The sequence below is a fragment of the Protopterus annectens genome, chromosome 13.part0 (assembly GCF_019279795.1).
Source record: "Protopterus annectens isolate FY-2018-M chromosome 13.part0, PAN1.0, whole genome shotgun sequence".
NCBI classification, from domain to species: Eukaryota; Metazoa; Chordata; order Ceratodontiformes; family Protopteridae; genus Protopterus; species Protopterus annectens.
In genome coordinates, this window is record NC_056747.1 from 149,804,362 (window position 1) to 149,825,689 (window position 21,328).

Consider the following 21,328-nt stretch of genomic DNA (forward strand, 5'->3'; position numbering starts at 1 on the left):
CCTGTTCCAAAATTCTGAATTTAAAGAAATGGTTGACGCCAGCAGCAAGAATATGCTTGGCAAGGGCATTCGATATATTGCCCTTTCTGATATGATATACATGCTCACGAATCCTGTCTCTAAGACAGCGATTCGTTTTGCCAACATAGTATGCTGAGCATGTCATGCAGGAGGCCATGTATATAACATCTTTGGACATACAATCACCTCGGACGCAAAAAGTATGATTACTCAACCCTAGGGGATGTATAAATACAGGATCTGTTAAAATATAGGAACAAAAATGGCAACTGTTGCATGGCACTGTATGAAGGGGACCCAAAATGTCATCTGATGGAATAGTCTTAGGATAACATAACAGATTTTTAAGATTCTTTTTATTCTTATATACAAATTTTGGTTTATCACCTATAATACTTCTAATCTTGGGATCTACCTGTAAGATATGCCAATGTTTCATAAAAATATCCTTAATGAAACCTATATCCTTAGTATAATATACTGGAAAGATGACGGATGTATCGATGGTATTTGCCCTCATTCCACCGTTATTAACAGTGTACTGCTCAAGTGCTCCCTCAGAAAAATACGGCCTTGCTGAATCTTCTCTGTGTGCAAGAACCTGCATAGTCCCAGGTATGAGATCACTGGAACTATAACCCCTAGCTATCAGCCTACTGCTTAAATCACCTAAACCTGATCTAAAGGCAGAATCCATTGGAGTGTATCGAGAGGCTCTCAGACTGTCCACATACAATGTTCTTGTATATATAACCCGGATGCATACTGTGTCGATGTAATAACGTGTTCCTATGGCACGATTTTCGATACAATCCGGTATTAATCATCCCATTGGTTAACTTCTCTATGTAGATATCCAAAAAGGATATCCTCATATCCGATCTATCAACAGAGAACCTTAAGAAGTCAGTGGATGAATTGACCTCTTGAATGAAGACATCTAATTGTGTGGACGTCCCTGTCCACTGACTTCTTAAGGTTCTCTGTTGATAGATCGGATATGAGGATATCCTTTTTGAGGGAATCCAAGAGAAAGGGGCTTCCCAGTTAGCCACCCTGGAGTCTGTCTAATTCGTCCATGAGGCTAATCGCACACACAGCCGAAGGGACGTCCAGAGCAGCGGGTTCAGACAGCCATAAGGAGAGACACCTGGGATGCGCCTATGTGATTTTGTGGAACCATTCAAGTCTTCATTCATCAGTGCACCCTTTGATGGATCACCCTTGTTTGGCCAAAAAGTAAGAGACTTTATCCAGGTGTGAGAAGGATGGCAAGACCCTTTCTGCTGGGGGCGTATGTTTTTCCACTCAAAAAGATTCTTTTCTATGAACTAGAGGAGTGGTGGTAAGATGTGGTTCAAAAAAATCCCAAGGCCTTTCCAGAAGACACATGGAGGGAATTCTACCAGGAGCAGACAGGGGAACCAAAACGGAAGATGCTGCCCTCACGGCATATGTGGTCCACAGAACCAGGGCTTCAACGATTCTCTTCAGAGTAAGCCCTTTCAGCACTCCTGAATGAAGGCACAATTGTTTTCTTCTGGAAGCAGTCAGAGGACACTAACCTTGCACCCAAGCTCCTGGCTAAACATAACAGATGCCTGGGCACAACTGACTGTATCCAAAGGTTATACCATTCCCTTTCTCTATTCTCACTCTGTACACAAAAAAAAATCCCGGCTGTTCCACCCAAAGAGATTCAGCTGTTCAAGAAATGCAAAAACTACTAGACAAAGTCATCTAAGAAGTCCTGCCAGACCAGAAAGGATCCGGAACCTACTCAAGATTCTTTTTAGTGCCAAAAAGGAGAGGGGACTGGAGACAGATTTTGGATTTCAGTGTGCTGAGCAAATCAGTTCATCAAACAATGTTCTGGATGATCATGGTATGGTCAAATTCTTCCTTTTCTGAAGAAAGATGGCTGGATGTGCTTGATAGATCTTCAGGATGCGTATTATCACACAGAGGTGGACAAATGCTCCAGGAAGTTACTTCACTTCCAGCTGGAAGCCAGTCATCATCAATTCAGAGTGCTGTCCTTTGGTCTCACCACAGCCCCTCCCCAAGGGTGTTCATCAAATGCACGGAAGGAGCAGCAGCTCACTTAAGACTGCAAGGATTCCAAGTGTTTCTATACTTGGATGATTGGCTCATAACTGCTTCAACCAGGCATCAGTTGATAGTAGCCAGGGATTACACACTCAATATCTGTGCCCACCTGGGAATTATAGTAAAACACAAGAAAATCCAACCGACTCCAACTCAAAATGTAGAATTTATAGGGACTGTGCTAAATATGATCTGTTTGCCCCCCCCCCCCCAACAACAAGTGCAGCAATTACTTCGCCCAGATTCCCGCTTCGGGGACGTCACAAAGAGACTCTGTCCTCCACAATGGACTCCCCGGTCTCCTGTACGCCTCCACCCACCCCCCCCAATACCTCCAATTCCAAAATTCCTGCAGAAAGCACTCAGGCTGAAGAGCACAGTAATCATCATTGCCTCCCGTTAGCCTCAATAGATTTGGTTCCCCTTCCTTTGGCCTTATCCGATTCAGCATCCCTGGATTCTGGAACCCACTTCAGACCTTCTGTCCTATCCAGACTGACTTGTTCACCCAGATATTTTTAACCTCAAGCTGACAGCATGGTTCCTCCAACTCCACTAGTTGCCAGCTGTCAAAATCTTTCCTCCCTAGTACACCACATCCTCCTATCTTCTCATAAACCTTCCATTCATAAACTATACTTTAGCAAATGGGAGAGATTTACCATTTGGGCCCAAGAAAAAGATACTGATCCCCTTTCTGCTTCTATAGAGCATATTTTAGACTTTTTAGACTCTCTTTTTAATGTCATAGCTTCCCCTTCTACAGTCAGACTACAATTAGCTGCAATTTTAAATTTCCATGGTGTGGAAGAATGTTCTTTAGTCTCTCAGACTTTGTACATTTGTAAGAAGCATACTTTTGTTGAAACCCCATTTCAAAGATCTGACACTGCCTTGGGATTGTGCTGCATTTATCTATAACAAAATAGCCTTGTCTAGGCCAGTGAAAGCCCATTCTACAAGATATGTAGCCATTTCAGCAGTTTTCCAATCTAGAGCTTCAATGGATGATATATGTGCAGCAGTTACTTGGGCTTCTCCCCGTACCTCTCTTACTTATTACAAATTGGACTTGTTTTCTAGGGGAACAGGGTCCTTTGGTTTGATGGTGCTCAGGAATATCCTAACCTTCCATGAGTCTGCCCAAGATCTAAGGTAGCTGGGGACTCTGTCAAGGATAAAATCAAGATTGAAGACATCAGATTAAGAAGTTGCGTACTTACCATAACATTCCATCTGTGTTGTCCATCTACATTCATCTTTGACTCACCTCCCTCCATCCCCACAGCCTTTAAAGATTTTTTTTTTTGGTGGAATGGATTATATACTCTGAAATTATTGTGACCTTTCAAGCACAGCAGATATGGCTTCGCTTTGGTTTCCGTATCTATTATCTATACATTCTCTGCAAACTCAATCTAAGGAAACTGTGAGAGAGGGATTGTGGGTAGAGGTGAAGCGCAAGAGTTTTTGGCTAGCACGAGCTGTAGTAATGGCTGAGTCAGTATCACATTTATTGGTCAAGTATGCATGCATATAAGGAATTTGACTCCAGTTTCACTCTTCAAGTATGAATTACATAAATGACATGCATACAGCTATTAAGAACAAGACAAATAGCATACATGCAACTATTAAGACAAAAAAGTAAATATCTATATATATATATATATATATATATATATATATATATATATATATCTATCTATATATATGTATATCTATATATATATCTATATATATGTATATCTATATATATCTATATATATATATATATATATATATATATATATATATATATATATATATATATATATATACACACATGTATATCTATATATATATATATATATATATATATATATATATATATACACACACACACATGTATATCTATATCTATATCTATCTATATCTATCTATATCTATCTATATCTATCTATATCTATCTATATCTATCTATATATCTATATCTATATCTATATATATATATATATATACACACACAAGGTGCAAAGTGAAACTCAGTGCAAGAAATATTGAAAAACTCTGAAAGAAACAAATATTAACAACTTGTAAACAATACTGCAGAATCCTCAGAGGCTTGGAAAAAAGAATACCCCAACTTAATAAGCAGAGCATCAGAATAGCGGAACCAGACCCATCTGTCAAGGAAAAATGAAAATGGACAACACAGATGAAACGTTACAAAGGTAGTGTGACAGTGGTGAGGTCTGCAGCAGGAATGACGGATGTGTTTAAGGTGGAGGTGGGATTACATCAAGGATCAGATCTGAACCCTTTCTTATTTACAATGGTGATGGACAGGTTGACAGACGAGATCAGACAGGAGTCCCCGCGGACTATGATGTTTGCAGATGACATTGTGATCTGTAGTGAGAGTAGGGAACAGGTGGAGGAGACCCAGAAGAGGTGGAGATATACTCTAGAGAGAAAAGGAATGAAGGTCAGCAGGACTAAGACAGAATATATGTGTGTGAATGAGAGGGAAGATAGAGGAATGGTGAGGATGCAGGGAGTAGAGGTGGCGAAGGTGAATGAGTTTAAATACTTGAGATCAACAGTTCAGAGTAATGGTGAGTGTGGAAGAGAGGTGAAGAAGAGAGTACAGACAGGATGGAGTGGGTGGAGAAGAGTGTCAGGAGTAATTTGTGACAGATGAGTACTAGTAAGAGTGAAAGGGAAGGTCTACAAGAAGGTAGTGAGACCAGCTTTGTTATATGGGTTGGAGACAGTGGCATTGAGAAAAATGCAGGAGTCAGAGCTGGACGTGGCAGAGATAAAGATGTTAAGATTTGCACTGGGTGTGACGAGGGTGGACAGGATTAGGAATAAGTATATTAGAGGGTCGGCCCATGTTGGAAGGTTTGGAGACAAAGCCAGAGAGGCAAGATTACATTGGTCTGGACATGTACTGAGGAGGGATGCAGAGTATATTGGGAAAAAGATGCTAAGGATGAAGCTGCCAGGTAACAGGAAAACAGGAAGGCCTAAGGTAAGGTTTATGGATGTGGTGAGAGGACATGCAGGTGGTTGGTGTGACAGAGCAAGATGCAGAGGACAGGAAGTAATGGAAACAGATTATCCGCTGTGGCGACCCCTAACAGGAGCAGCCGAAAGAAGAAGATGATGATGATGAAACATTACGGTAAGTACATAACCGCACCTGCTTCTAATCTCTCAACTGAATTTGGATGCAACCTCTATAGCTATCATCCTTCTATCTCTTGAAACAAACTGCCACTACAAATTAGATCCCTCAAGCAACCTAAACAATTCAAAGCAGTAACCAAAGAATACTCAACTCACTGGTCCTGCCACTATACTCACCCTCTATAATTAACACCACTATTTCTAAAACTCTTACCACAAACTACCCATTATTTCTAATCTCTATTTCTATTATTCTTTATGAGCTCTCTTTAGACTCTTCTAATAGGCTTTTACCTGTCAGTTTAAATGAAAAACATTAACCTCCTAGACCACCTTTCAAACCTCTTACTTCTCTTTACTCTACCAATACTTAAATTACTAACATGTACATACTACAATTTTGCACTATTGTCAGATTTGCTCAATTTTAGTTCTATAACCTTTACTCATTCCATTTTTGTATAATATGGTTTGAAACCCTTCTGCATACTACATCTGGCAACATTATTGTTAAAATCCTTCTGTATACTTTATTGTGAAACTCTTCTGTATACCGTATACTGCATCTGTAAACATTTTGGTAAAACGTGAAGCTTTTCTCCCTGGGCTTCTGCTGAAAAAGGACTATTAGCTCAGATGGCCAAACCCAGTCAACAAATGTAAAATAAATACAAACTTCTTTTTTCACATTGTTGCCTCTCATTTCCTACTTCTTTTATTCCCTTTTCGTCTGGTTCAGTTTCTCAGTTTTTGTGAACCACCATTTATAGCCCATGTTTCTTTTTATGGAGATATTTCTCGACTGCTTTTAATCACTTTTTTAGCAGACTTAAATTTGGCACAGTGTTTGCATTTACCAGCACTTTGCACCACTTGTCAAGCAAAATACATACTTTATGTGATAATGCTTTAGGGTAAAGTCTCTACCACAAATCCAGTTCTCAATATATTCAAATATGGATGTCAAATGTGACTTGCACATTAAAATGCATAAAGTTGAGAAAAATAACTACTCTTACAAATATGACAAAGTGTGTTCAAAAGCTAGCTCTGTGATGTACATGGATAAAGCCCTGACTACCCCAAGCCAACATGCATTCTACTAGTGAGCATAGACAGTACAGGAGCAAGGGAGGGATGGCAGTGGGAGGGGAAGTAAGTAGCCAATGTTTTCTCATTGGATGGGCATGAAGCAGAATGGTCCTAATGTGTTAGCTATAGGGTACACAGGCAATGGTCACATAAGTAGACCAAAAGGAACAAGGCTTGGCTTGTCAAGCAGTGCAATATCTGTGTTCGGCTGAATTGTGGAAGTATGCACTTCTGCATCACGGCTGCAAGTCTCAGGAAAAAGAAATGGTCATACAAAAATCCCTCAGTGGCAACTAAAGATGCCTTTACATTGGATCTGAACTCTAGTCCTCTGACCTGAATACTACTGGGTTTCTGCTCCAAGGCTGCCTTCACTTCTCTCACATAGCGAACTCTGGTCTGGGAACCATGCCCGACAAACAGGTCTGCTGGAAAGGGGGTTCCGGCAGACAAAGCTGATGGTCTCTGAACAGCTACGGGCTAAAAATACCCACAGAATAACAGTTTTAAAACTTTTAAATAAACTGACAAAAAACAAGGCCAACGCAGCATGCACTTATTAAACCATATTTAATGGGAGGGGAATTTAGACAAACTCAGAATCATACAGATCCATAAGTTTACTTTCTTATTGTGGAATATAATGGAGAAGATTTTCGACAGCTTATTAGAACTGCAAAGGTTGGGAATTAACCACATAACAGCATGTATACTTTGAAATTAGAGCTGTTAAATACCTGTAACATGACAATCTACAATAATATAAATTATAAATGAAAACATGTGCTGTGATATAATTTATGCAGACTTAACTTCAATATTTGATAGGCTAACTTACAATCACTAATCAGTAAATTAGAACAACTAGGCATTAATGTCATTTTGATTAAGATGAATAGCTGCACAGCTTACAAATAGGACATGGCAAGTGTCACAGTAATTGGACAAGTAAAATTCCAGGTTACATTTAGTGTGTCCCCCAGAGCTCTCTAGGCCCATACTAGTTTAGGTTGCATCTTTCAGATCTATCATTTTCATCTGAGGTGTTCTAAAGTAGATATGCAGATTACTTGAAAATGGATAAACTGATTACATCTGCTACAGACAGGCCATGTCTGTAGAAGAACTTGACTGAATTGACCATTTGGGCACAGAAGAATAAAATGATAAAAACATCACAAACTAAGTATATGAGATTTGGAAGACAGACTGAAGGGGTGAATGTTTAATACAGCCCACAGTGACGGAAAATGTTAGTTTAAAGACTGCGGTATATGGTTAGATCCAGATTTGAGGTTTCCTGATCATACCAATCAATTGGTTGATCATATTTAGAAAACTATAGGCTGTATAAAAAGATTCACAAAGTCGATGAAATCAGAAAATATGAAATTAAGTTACATCAGACCCAAAACAGAGTATGGAATAATATGGATATAGTGCAAGAAAACTAGCATTAGTAAATTGGACAAGAGTACAGTGGAAATACACCAAGGGCTTCCACTATTGTAAAACTTTAAATTATGTACGATTAAAATATCTGAACTTTTACATTGTTTAATACAGATATTTAAGGGGAGACCTTATTCGGGTATACAGAGAATTTAGAGAACGATTTCAGGAAATGTTGGGGTTTATCAAGAAAAAAGCAGAACCATTACACAACTTGTGCAGGAGATTATACAGGAAAGAGATGCACTAATCTGCACTCTTAACAGTACTTGATGCATGGAAAAGATCAAACTGCATTACAGAAAATGTTAGTTTAAAATATGTTTTAAGAACTTGAGAACTTATGGGCACTAAATCATTTTGGTAAATTAACAGGTTACAAGGGCATTATTCCTTGCATCTGAATTATCGGTATGTATTTATGCATGATTACTTGTCATGGGGAACTCAGTCAAGTGATGAACAGCGTCAAAAATCAAGAACAAAAAATGGGATACAGCAGTGTCAGCTTTAGAAAGTGCTGCGCACTTGGCAATGATAGTAGAACATTAACATAAGACAGAACACACCAAGGGAACGCTCACCTGCTGAAAAAATAAAAAAGTAGGAAAGATAGACACTAGTGAAATGAAATATTTCATAGTGCTACAAGGCTCTTCCTTGAAAGAAATTAAATAAAAGCTGTCCTCCATCCTCAGGTACTACACTTCATTCTAATGATTTCTTAAGGGCAGTGGAGTGTGTTTTGCTTCTTTCACAATTCTTTGAAGAATCCCAACACCACTGGCTTGTTTTACTTTGGTATTGAGGAGTCTCTCACCTTTCTCCATTGATGGACTTGTATCAACACCCAATAAGCAAAGCACTTTGTGTTACGGGTGATATATGAAGCAAAACTGAAGAGCAGACAAACGTGATAATAAATATGCAATAGTGCATTAAGGCACCACAATTAGCATTTCCTAAAGAAAACCTTTTTAGTACTACTTTTTGGTTACAAATATATTCATCTTTTTGTCTTTCAATGTTCTCAAATAGGTATTACTTACTCTTGAAGAATTTTACTGTCAGTGGTCTGTGGATAGCCAAAGTCCATCAATTCATCTAAAAGCTCATATATGATGACAAAATTATCTCTGATGCTTTCTTCTTCCAGTTCCTTGAAATATTCTGAAAACACCTGAAAAATGTTTAATCAAGTCAGGAGTACAGTAACTTTAAAGTTTTACTCACAGTGCGCACGGTTTTATTAAACAGAATATATAAATATTACTGCATGCTTCTTTAGCACAAAAAGTTTATAGTCTTGCATACCTGTTCTGCTACAATCACGAGGTGATTTTTCTTTTCTACAGTGTACTCCCCAGAACTGCTGTTCCTGGCACAAACACCCCCAGCTACGGACTGCCGTTAATGCTCTAGTGCAAGACTAGAGCTTAACATTGCTTAACAAAAGCTTAAGCAACTTTCTGACATTAGATAAGTGTACAACAAGCCTATGTTTTTCAAAATTTTACAGCTTAACTGCAGCGCTCCATGCACTACAAATTTTTTTATGGACTTTGAGGACACAAAATTAGACAAGCCATAATACACAATCTTAGGGATGGAATGACAGGTTTAGCTTAATGCTTTCCTCTACCATTACCAAATACACCAAAATCCATTAAAATTCAACAATCAGTATTTAACTCAAGAAACTAACAATGCTATGCTTCTACATTTGATAAAGCACTTTTACTTGCTGTACCTGGTGAAGCAGAGAGCCAGCAACATGATTAGAATAAGGAGACAATGACACTCCCGCAGAAACATTGACAATACACTTAAAAACCTGAAAAGTAATGAAATGTTGAATAGTCTCCTAACTAAAGATATTTAAGATATCAGGTGTCTGAATGCGCATGGCAGATGCTCACCCAGTACTACATCATTAAAGAGAGTGACAAAGAATTAAAATCAGGTTATTAAAAAATCTTTCAAACAAGCATGCTGCATCTATAATGAGAAATGATTAAACTGCATTGGAATCACAAAAAATCTTCAAATTAGGATAAAGGAAATTCATGGAAGATGGCACCAAATAAAAACAATGATAAAACAAGTTAACATGTCAGCTTCAAATGAACGGCATGCATACACTGAAAACTTGAGTTTTTTTTTTTTTAAATTCTTGCAATTTATTAGCTGGCCCAAGATTGTTCGTGTCTTTCGGCTTTTCCCAGTTAGGGGTCGCCACAGCGGAACTCCGGTCCGCTAATGACTGGTAGTAGATTTTTAAGTACCAGGTTACCAGCCCTGATGCACAACCTTCAACGAAGGCACGCCCCATTCACGTATGCCTCCACACAGAAGACTCTAGCTAAGAATCGAACGGGACAACATCTTGCTATGAGGCGACAACGCTACCGCAGCACCACCACAGCTGGTCCAAGATTAAAAAAAATAAATAAATCACACTTTTTTCCGGCTCTATCTGTCCACAGCCCCAACACAACTTAAAAGTTTGTCCCTGAAAAAAATAAAAATAAAAAAAAACAAATAAAAAAAAATTACTAAATTCAACGTGGCATTATTTCTTATTCAAAAACATTTTATATACATCCGTTCCTCTCAGAAAACCACATCAATACAAGAATTACCTAGAGAACCACCCAAACCTCAAGATAAACACAAATTTATAGTGTTTAGGAATAATCCATTTAAGATAGTTTAACAACTAAATTTTTAAATACATTATACAATATATTTAAATTTATTTCAATAAATTTTAAGTAAATGGTAAAGAACAGAAGCAATCAAATAGATACTCCTACCAATCACTGTTTCGCTGAAGATCACTTAACCAATTTTAGCTCAGGAGCTGATATTAACACTCACTGGCCCATAACCCTCAAATATAACCACCAGCAGGTCATGGTAAAGGAATCAAGAGTTGTAAATATATGCCGTATCAATAAGCTTGTATCAACATTTTACTTATTTATTGCTTGTTTACAGAGTTGCCCATCTGCCAAGCTAGGCTACAGGTTTCCCAAAACCCTGAAATGGATTAAACTTTTACAGAAAGCTGAGGCATCTACGAAATTTAATACAGCAAATACAAGCAAGAGTAAAAATACAGCTGTATAGGTTTCATGAGTTTTTTACTAGGCCATTGATCAGGCAGATGATCTGTAGTACAGCCATTGCAAATCCCACTACTTGTCGCCCTTTTTCATATGGGAGCGAAGGGCTAGACCTGGACTGAATTTACATTTCTCCATCCACTTGCCTAGGTTGTCACTGAAGGGGCTTATGGAGCTGCTTTAACATAAAGGGAAAGTCTGTTGCAGGGCAGTGGAATTTTTGAGAAGGCACCTACACCACCAGCAGGTTTTGTTTATTGTTCTGATAGTTTAGATATTGCAGGGGTGTTTGTGGTATTAGTTTTTGCAAAACTTGATCATTTGTGATCCTGTAAGATGGACAGTGTTCACCTTGTAGGAGTCTGTAGGAGTCAGAAAAACTAGAGCTTTAAAGGCATTTCATGGAACAGAGGCCCTTGAATTCTTAATGAGAAAATGCGTGTTATTTCAAGTTGAATAATATGCTTGGAAATATATATATGCAGAAGAGATTATTATATTTTTTTAAGGCCCAAATAAGGGAGTAGAAGAGTAGTATCAATGGATATAGGAGATATAAAGGATTATGACTGCCGATCTTAAATTATGCATTCGAGACATGGATGCCAAGAAATTAATCTCAAAATCAAATTCTAGCATCCATGTCAAGAGCACAATTTTAAGTTACAATCATAATTCTTTACAGTACATAGAGATTTTTCTGCTCCATGTGCTACTAGGTACAAAAAAATGAAATTAAAAAGCGTGCCTGCTTTGAAAGCCAGTAATGTAGGGGGAACCATTTTACATCTTTACATATTCCATGTGTAGGGGAAGAAGCTGCGTCTCAAATATGTTTTTTGAGAGTGTAATATAGATACAGCAGAGAGAAATGGAGTTGAAATTAACCCAGTTCATGTTCGGATGCTATTTATGCTCAGGTATCAGTTTAACACCACCCTGGTTCAATACTACTGTAGCGGCAGATGCAATGTTAACAGCATAGGGGATGCTTAAACATGAAGCATCCATCTATGCATTAAAGTCTGATCTCAAGTTAAAGTAGCAGTGAGCCAGTATGTCATTTAGCTGACATTTGAAGACAATGGTGCCCCATGCACTACATGTCTTTTGTAATCAATTAAGTTAGGTAGAAGAGTTTTTCTAATAGCAAACGCACTGTGATCAAAGGAGAGTTGACAGGCTACAAAGTGTTTAGGTCACCACTAACAGTGTTAATTATGAGGGGGGGGGTGTCATTTATGTGGTAGGGTGAATGGCTGCCATTGTTTTCAAAAGGGCAAAGTACTACACTTTTTAGCATTAGCTTTTAACCATGGCCCCAGTACCAGGTTTATACATATTAGGTCTTCTTGAAGCAGATGGAAGTTTCCAGAGATGATGACCATTCCAAGTCTACAGTTATATACAAACTGTCAGCCTAAGACTGTTGACAACAGCTTTGACATCAGAGTAAATACTAAACATAACCAATCATTATACAGATCCCAGGAGAGCTCCACTAGTAAAAAGCCCTTTAGAGAACAGCATATACCAATTTTAATTGACTGGGGGATCTCCGAGTTAGTCTGCTTTTCAGTGAACCACACAAGGGTTAACAATTTCATTTATTTATAACCAATAAGTGTGGAACTGTGTTAAAGGACTTTGCTAGGCCAAGGTAAGTGGTGTGTACAAATCTACTCTCTTCTAATGTCTCAAAAATATGCTGACTATTAAGCAAACTGGATCTTCATTTCACAAACCCAAACTGATTTGGGTTGAGGTGGTACTGAAAGCTGCCAACATCAGAGTTCCTTAACAATGCATTCCATTACTTTATAGATGAGACTGATAAAGCTTATTGGTCTATAGTTGCCAGGATCAGCAGAGTGGGCACCCTTAAGCTGGAAGATGACTACAGCTATTCTTCATGCATCTGGCATGAAACCATGTGAGAAGTCAAGGATGAACAGATGCAGAAGCAAGTCAGTGAAATGATGTTTTATACAGAAAAGGAAGCAATCCAGAACATTGTCAGGACCCAAAGACATTGCATAATTTTAACCTCTGAGAGGGTCTTTAAGTCTTGCCCTGAGGTTGATGTTTAGGGTGGCTGCAAACATAACATGTGAGCGGAAGATGGAGTTTGGGGAAGCAGTCCTGAGCTAAATTTATTTGCTAGTATGTTGGCTATGTCTTCAGTGTCTGGGAGGTGTAATAGTATTCAACTTAATGTAGTGATAGGTATTGCTTTTATTGTAGTTGAAAAAGGGCTTATGGCTGTCCTTGGTAGAAGTGGTGTTTTTCAGTTCATGGCTATCTTTGGCAGATTTGAATTTGAGCCTACATTTTGTTTAACCTAGAGTTCATTTTTGGAGAGTTTTCAATTTATTACTCTGGGCAAGTTTTTTTTTTTTTATACTGCATGCTCATACTAGGGCTCCAATACAGTGGTTTGTTACTAAACTTGGCATTGTTTTCCTGTCAAACTGGGACTTAAGTCTAGACGCAGGTGCTACATTTTTAAAGAAATCCTCAACAAATGCAGTGGTGCTGTCTACTGGGTCCTCAAAAGAAGTGTGGTTCAAATTCCTTCGGCTCAGACAGCTGTACTAAGTTTGTCTGTGAGAAACCTCTAAAGACAGTAGGATTTGTGGACAAGTCAGGCTGGGCCACTCATTGTGAATAGCACCAAACAGTGGTTCGGATAAACAATTGAAAAGGCAACTAAAAGTACAGGGCACAACAGGGATATTTGTAAGAAATGGTCCAGCACATTTCAGGCCCAGGAAAGAGATTTTGCTATCTGGTGTACATAATATGCATCAATGAACTCTAGTAAATATTTGTGCACACTTACTTGCAGTAGAGTAGGGTTCCTAGCTCATGAAATGACAGTTGAAATCCCCAAGAATAAGAGCATTTGCTTTGATGGCAAGGGACTCAAACTTAAATACAACTTAGATACCTGAATATCATACAGGGAGTTCAGTAACTGGCTGGGATATGGTAAGAAATTATGACTCTTGGATGTGGAGGAGTTCAAGATTATCTTGCCATGCAAGTCATGATGAGATGTTACTGTGGAGGAATATGAACTCACAATTACCTGTAACAGAGAGACTCTTACTAGTGGTCATAAGTGTTGAAATGTGGTATGGAGAATACATTATCACAGAACTGGTACGTGCTTCAGTGATGGTGTCAATGTTTTCTAAGGTCAGGATGGCTTTCTAAGGAGTGCAATTTCTTTCGAAGGCTTGAAGCATTGAATAACACTGTTTGTTCTAACCTTATTTGGCTAAGTTGGTAGCTATAACACTACAAGAACTATAGGGAGACTTTCAAGATGACTGCAAACTGGAGCAGCAAATTAGAGCACTCCATGTGTAAAGTTGCTTAAAAAAAAAAAGTTAACAGTCTGGGTAAAATTCAGTTACTGGCTAATAATTACTCTGTCTGAACACCAGCAAGAAAGAAATCTGGAGAAAGCAATAAAAAAATCAATCAGAAGAGAAGAAAATGCTCTGGCTGGGAAGACACTCTGCTGTTTAGAAAAAGCAGATCCAAGTTTTAGCTTTAGTACAGAAGATGGCTTCAGGTAATTTAGGTAAAAAATCAAATGCGCTCAGAGGTGTTCAAAATAAGTGACACACTGGATGAATATATTAAGTCAACACACATCTGGTGTGAAACGTCACAGTTCTAAAAGCCTATATACATCCTTGCATTCCAAAAAATTTTTCTAAAACACTTAAAAAAATTTAAGATAGATAAATGCCAATATTTTGTGAGCAATAAAAGCTATTAAAACTTTATCAATAGCAATTTTATCAGTAAGGAGTGTTCTTCGCAGTGATAACAGCCAGTACATTTTCAGTCTCTTCACTGGCTGGCTTATAAAGTACAGTTGTGTACCTACCATAAATGTAGATGTTCGAGTGTATTCACTGTTGCAGTCATTACACTTGGGTTTTCCTGCTGGCAGGCGACCCGCAGTCAGCCAGAGTTCCAAAGTCTTGGTCCGGCGTCGGTTGCTGTTGCCTCTTCCCAGACATCAGTGCACCAGGGGTATTTAAATTGCAACCGCCATTTTCTTCAGTTTTTCTTGCCCTAGATGTCAGGTGCCCCCAGATAGGAAGGCTGAAAAGATATAAATATGCCAAACAAGCATGCATATATTACTATATGCCAAACAACCATGCATATATTACGATAAACATTTCTTTCATCTACAAGCAAATACACCACATAGGTTGTATAGAGTTGAGAAGTACAGAATAGTCCCAGCAAAGAGGGGGATGATGGGTGGGTAACCTGGACTGCAACAGTGAATACACTCTAACATTTATGGTAGGTACACAACTGTACTATGTTCATCGTGTTTCACTGTTGCAGTCATTACACTTGGGTAGAATCCCAAAGCTGAGGGTGGGTGGCTGGGTCTAGGATTGGATTTGGCGAGGCTAACAAGCCCTGCAGAACTGCGGTGGCAAAGCCTGCTCTGGATTTGGAATAGACAGGTAGGTGGTAGTGCTTGGTAAAATTGTGCACCGAGCTCCAGGTTGCAGCTTCTAAAATGTCTTTGGTTGGTACCCCTCTGAGGAAAGCTGCTGAAGTGGCTGCTGCTCTGGCAGAATGAGGCCTAATGCCCTTAGGCACAGATTTGCCGTGTTGTGCATAACAGAAGCGGATGCAGTGTCCTATCCATTTGGAGATTGTCTGCTTTGTAATAGGCTTTCCTTGTGATCCTGCAGTTTGCTCAGTTTTTCTGAAAGCTTTAGTTTTGTCCAAGTAAAATCATAGCTGCCTGTGTATATCCAAAGCGTGCAGAAGTCGTTCCCCTTTATTCTGGGGATTTGGGTAGAAAGTAGGCAAATGAATGGTTTGGTTTAAGGCCACATTGGAGACCACTTTTGGCATGAATGTTGGGTTTGTTCCAAGAGAAACCCTGTCTTGATGAAAAATGAGGAAAGGTTCTACAGCCATCAATGCCTGTAACTCTGAGACTCTTCTTGCTGAAGTTATTGCTAGGAGCAGAGCAGCTTTCCATGACAGGAATTTAAGATCAGCTGTGCTAGCTGGTTCAAAAATGGAGGCAGTGTTAGTTTTTCTAAAACAAAATTGAGGTCCCAAGTAGGTACTGGTGCTTTTCTAGGGGGTCTTATATTCTTTGCCCCTCTGAGGTACTGCCGTAGTAGAGGATGTGAAAAAATTGGAGGATCTGCATTGTAATGAGCTGAAATGGCAGAGGCATGGATTTTAATAGATGAAAAAAGACAGGCCTTTGTCCAACATCTCAGTCAAGTATTGTAAAATCTGAGGTATATTAGGGACCAGTGGGTCAAGCCCTTGTGTCTGGTTCCAAGAACAGATTCTCTTCCATTTTTCTGCATAAGATCTCCTAGTGCTGGGCCTCATGGCTTCCAAACTTACATCCATAACAACTTTAGAGAGAGGTGCATTCTGAGTGGCTACATTATTCGCCATGCTGACAGGTGTAAGGTTCTGAGTTGACTGTGCAGAATCTGATTGTTTTGCTGTGTCAGAAGATGAGGGATTTGAGGAAGAGGCCAAGGTGGGCCTTGGGACAAAGTCTTTAGGTTTGGATACCAGTGCTGGTGTGGCCAGTCTGGTGCAATCAGGATTATTTTTGGCCTGTCTTGTCTGACTTTTAGAAGTACCTTGGTGAGAAGAGGCATTGGAGGGAAGGCATAAACGGTCAGGTTTTTCCAGATGAATGATACAGCATCCACTTTCCATGCTTGAGAGTGTTAAATCCTTGTGCAAAATGTCTGTATTTGGCAATTGTGAGGGGGAGACAAAAAGATCTGTCTGGGCGTCCCCACTCCCTTGTTATCATATTGAACACTTGTGGATTTAGCTTCCATTCGTGAAGACCCATGATATTTCTGCTTAGTTCGTCTGCCAGTGTATTTTTTGTTCCTGGCAGGAATTGTGCTTGCAGATGTAACTGGTAGGTCAGTGCTGTGTTCCACAAAGTCATGGCTTGTCTGCATAGGGGGTAGGAATGTGTGCCCCCTTGCTTATGTATCACACAACTGTGGTATTGTCCAGCTTTATTAATAGTTGTCCTGGCTGTATTAGGTCCTTGAAGGCTGTCAGGGCATTTTGTACAGCTAGCATCTCTTTTTGATTGATGTGAAGATGCATTTGTTCCCTGGGCCACGTGCCCTGAATACATTTTCCTGCCACATGTGCTCCCCAAGCATAATCCGATGCATCCGTTGTTATTGTCTGCCTGGCTGTAGGTAAGGTGAAAGGTTGTCCCTCGTTGTGGTGACAGGCCTGGGACCACCATCGAAACTCCTGTTGTAGGCAGGGGATCAAGGTTATGATTGTCTCTAGGCTGTGACAAAGCTGAGTCCAAACACTTTAGATACCATTGTAGTTTCCTCATATGCAGCTTTGCATATGGAATTAGTAGAATGCAGGATGCCATGAAACCCAGGGCCTGCAGAATTTTTCTTGCAGGGAGCTGGGTCTTTTTTGCCATCATTTGAAAGTAATGAGTCAGTTGCCTTTGTCTGGCGTGAGATAAGCCATCTGGGCAGTTGTATTTAAGCTTGCACCCAGGAATATTATCTCTTGAGAGGGCACTAGCTTTGATTTCTTTTCGTTTACTGTGTACCCTAGGCAAATTAGTAACCTTTTTACAAACGCCAGGTGCTTTAGAAGAATGTCCTTGCTCTCTGCTTGAATAAGGCAGTCGTCCAAGTCGGGATATATTTGAATCCCTTTTTGTCTGCAAAATGCAATTACTGGTGCCAGGCATTTTGTGAAGACCCTGGGCGCAGTAGAGAAGCCAAAGGGCAGTGCAGAGAATTGGTAATGCATTGAGCCTGCTATAAATCTGAGGTATCTTCTGCATGATTGTCTGATTGGGACGTGCAGGTATGCCTCCTTGAGATCCAAAGTAACTAGCCAAGCCTCCTTGCCCAGCATGGGCAGAAGTTGTTGTAGTGTTAACATTTTGAATTTTGGAACATCCAGGAAGGTTATTTAAGATCGACAGGTCCAGTATTGGTCTCCAGGCTCTCTCTTTTCTGGGTACTAAGAAAAGTCTTGAGTCCTTGTCCCTGTTCTTGAAGAACTTTTTGAATAGCTCCCATTATCCATAAGAGTAGCAATCTGTTTTTGTGCCTCTGCCCATTGGTTTTGTGGCAGGTTTGGCATACCTTTTAGTTTTGGAAGCATGTGGAAGTGGAACCTGTACCCCTGAGAAACTATATTCAGCACCCATTGGTCTTGGGTGATCATGTGCCAATTGTTTGAGAAAAGTGCTAGCTTTCCCCCTAGGGGTGCTGACAACTGGTAAGAGCTTGGCATTTGCAGACGGAAGTCATTGTGACTGTTTCCTATAAGGTTGTGATTTGTCTTCTCCTCCTTTGGGGGTTGAAGCACCCCATTGTTTAGGTCTGTAGGAGCCTTGGGGCTGAGATCTGCCTCTTGGGTGTCTGTATCTGCCTCTTTGTGGCCTGTCTGACACTGGAAAAGACCAATTTTTTGAAGGCCAGTTTCTGCTAAATCTAGGTGGTTGAACCTGTAAGAAATTTTTCACCATTTTCATTGACTTTGCTTTATCCTCCATTTTCTTTAACACCTCTTCTGCCTTAACACCAAACAAATCATCATGTTGTAGTGGAGCATCCAATAATTTTACCTTAATATGGTCAGGTAAACTTTGTTCTTTCAACCAAGCATGTCTCCGAATAACTGAGCCTGTAACTGCAGTTCTACAAGAAGCCTCCAATGACTCAAAACCACATTGCAGACTATGCTTTCCCACTTGTTCAACTGCATGCAATAATTCCTGCATTTCTTTACTGTCAGGACTTTCTGTATTTGTAACCATTTCCTGATTGAACAATGAGATGAGATACTGTTGATATTTAAGAATGTGAAACTGACAGTTTAAAGCTCTTACAGCTATAGTAGCAGAAGTGTAAACTTTATTTCCCCCATCTGTCCAGAGCTCTGGAATCCCCATCTGAGGGGACAGGATTTTTGGCAGTGGAAGCTTTAACCCCTTTAGGACCCTGAGAAATTGTTTCTGGGTCTGCAGCGGGGTTTTTGTAAATAAATTTATGAGAGTCGGGGACCCTGTAGTACCTGTCTGGCGTTACTAGTGCAGGGGGGTAAAGAATCTGGAGACAGACTGGATTCAGAAAAAAACGTCATCTACAATATCAAGCACAGGGGGGGATTAGTCAAGGGCCTGTGCTGAGGCAATAAAAAGAAATCTCTGAGCCTTTTCTTGGATTCTGAGTAATCCTGGCTCTCCCAGTGGAAATGCTCCCTCATGGTGTGCAGGGTTTCCCCAAAAGAATAATCCTCAGGCGGTAAGGCAGAAGGAATGGACTCTTCAGCATCAGAGTCCTCATAAGGAGGGAGAGAATAGCCCTGATCAGAAGAATCAGAGGGAATGGAACCCTGATCAGAGGAATCAATCAGTGTCTTACCTAGGCCGTTTGTCAAGGAGGGGGATGGAGCCCCTGATTAAAGTAATAAGGTCTTCAGCCATTTTAAGCATCTGTTTCTTTGGCATGGATGACTGCTCTGGAGAATACTGCACTTGTTTTCTTGTCTTTGACTTTGCTGCTGTAGTAGCCTTAATTGTAAGCTGTGAAGGTCTGAAGATGCCCTCAGAAGCTGGTGCCTGCTCTGCGGCTTCGGACCCATTTGAGGGAATAGTTTCCGTAGGCCCAACACCTTGAGTAACCACAGGCCTCGGGGCCTCTAAGTGGCTGTCGGTTACTGCCTGTGGCTCTGATGTAGCGGTTGTCAGGGGCTGCGACAGCGCCTCAATGAGAACCGGCGAATGGCCTAGAAGAGGCTTTGTCGGTTTTGGACCTCGGATGCCTGTCTCTGTCTTTGCATTTTTTATACATTCTGTCGTTGGTTGATCCGACAGTATTATATAATTAAATCTTCGTCCAAAATAATGTAAAGCAAATTCAAACAGATGTTTAATAGTGCGTTTATTGAATCTAGCACAAAACTGACTAGTAACATCGTGATCAGGGCCAAGGCAAGGAATGCAGTAAGAGTGAAAGTCCTTATGAGGTATTTGCTTCCCACAAGAAATACAATTAACTTTTAATGACATCAGTCTGGAGCAAGAAAAAGTTTCCCCAACGGGGTACTTAGCTTTATTGAAGACTTCGGTTCTGAAATTCAATTTTGAAAATCTCAGGAGTCTGTCAACTGGCACTTGTGAACTGCTTTTGCTTCGGGCACTGCGTGGCAAGACTAAAGAAAATGGCGTCGGTTGCAACTTAAATACCCTTGGCGCACTGACGTCAGGGAAGAGGCGACAGCAACAGACGCCGGACCAAGACTTTGGAACTCGGGCCGACTGCAGGTCACCTGCCAGCAGGATAATCCAAGTGTAATGACTGCAACAGTGAAACATGATGAACATCTTAGTCAGTGTGCCTCAGCTGTCAAGAGATTAGTTAATGGAAGGATATGTGGACTACATGTTATACATTGTAGTGCTAATGATTTAAGACACACACCCTTGAATCATATCAAGATGTCATCTTTGAAGACTTTCAAGTTGAGTCACAGCTTGACTGTAGCTCTCCCAATGTGAAAAACACAGGGAAGCCCAGTAGACTGGGGAAAGTTCGGCAGCTGTTCAGCAAAAAGCAACGCAACCTCCAGGAAAAGAGAAGACAACTGCATGCAGGTCTGCTTAAAATAAACAAAACACTGGAGTACAAGACATAACAAAAGACTGGAAAAAATGGAAGAAGCTTTAAACAGATATTCAGATGAGGTGATAAAACTGCAAAAATCAGAGGGTGAAATGAAGAAAAAGTTGGCTGAATATGAGACTGCTCAGAAAAAAGAAGTTAAGTCTTACATAACGTTCCATCTGTATTGTTGATTCTCGTTCAGTCATTGCACGCATGGCTGTTCCGAGCTCAGAACTGAGCCGGCTATTTTCCAAGCTCGCGTCAGCTTCAAACTCTCGAGCTAAACTCTTACCCACAATCCCCCTCTCCCTGTTGCATCAGATTGAGTTTGCAAGTCAAAGAAGGTAGAGGCTACCTCTGGTCAAATAACCTAAGAGAACCGGATGGATCTCCCCTAGAAACCACAGGAGGGGGAAGGAGGGAGGGTCGTAATGACGGAACGAGGATCAACAATACAGACGGAATGTTATGGTAAGACATAACTTCTTTATCTGACATCGTTAATGCTTGTTCATTCCTTACACATGGGACAGAGTCCCCAGCTACCTCTACTCCTGGGAGGCTCTCATGGTAGGACATTACTGAGTACCATAGAACCAAAAGATGCTCTTCCCCTGGAGGCCAAATTCAATTTGTAATGATTGA

General features: G+C 40.2%; 1 protein-coding gene across 1 annotated transcript in view; it reads right to left on the reverse strand.

The window, feature by feature from the left end:
* AP1M1 (adaptor related protein complex 1 subunit mu 1) overlaps positions 1-21,328 on the reverse strand; it is a gene marked incomplete in the record, with an annotated part of 1,516,013 nt that overhangs the window by 1,055,793 nt on the left and 438,892 nt on the right. Inside the window, 1 exon segment of the mRNA XM_044090737.1 lies at positions 8,898-9,028. Coding sequence (XP_043946672.1) covers positions 8,898-9,028 — 131 coding nt within the window.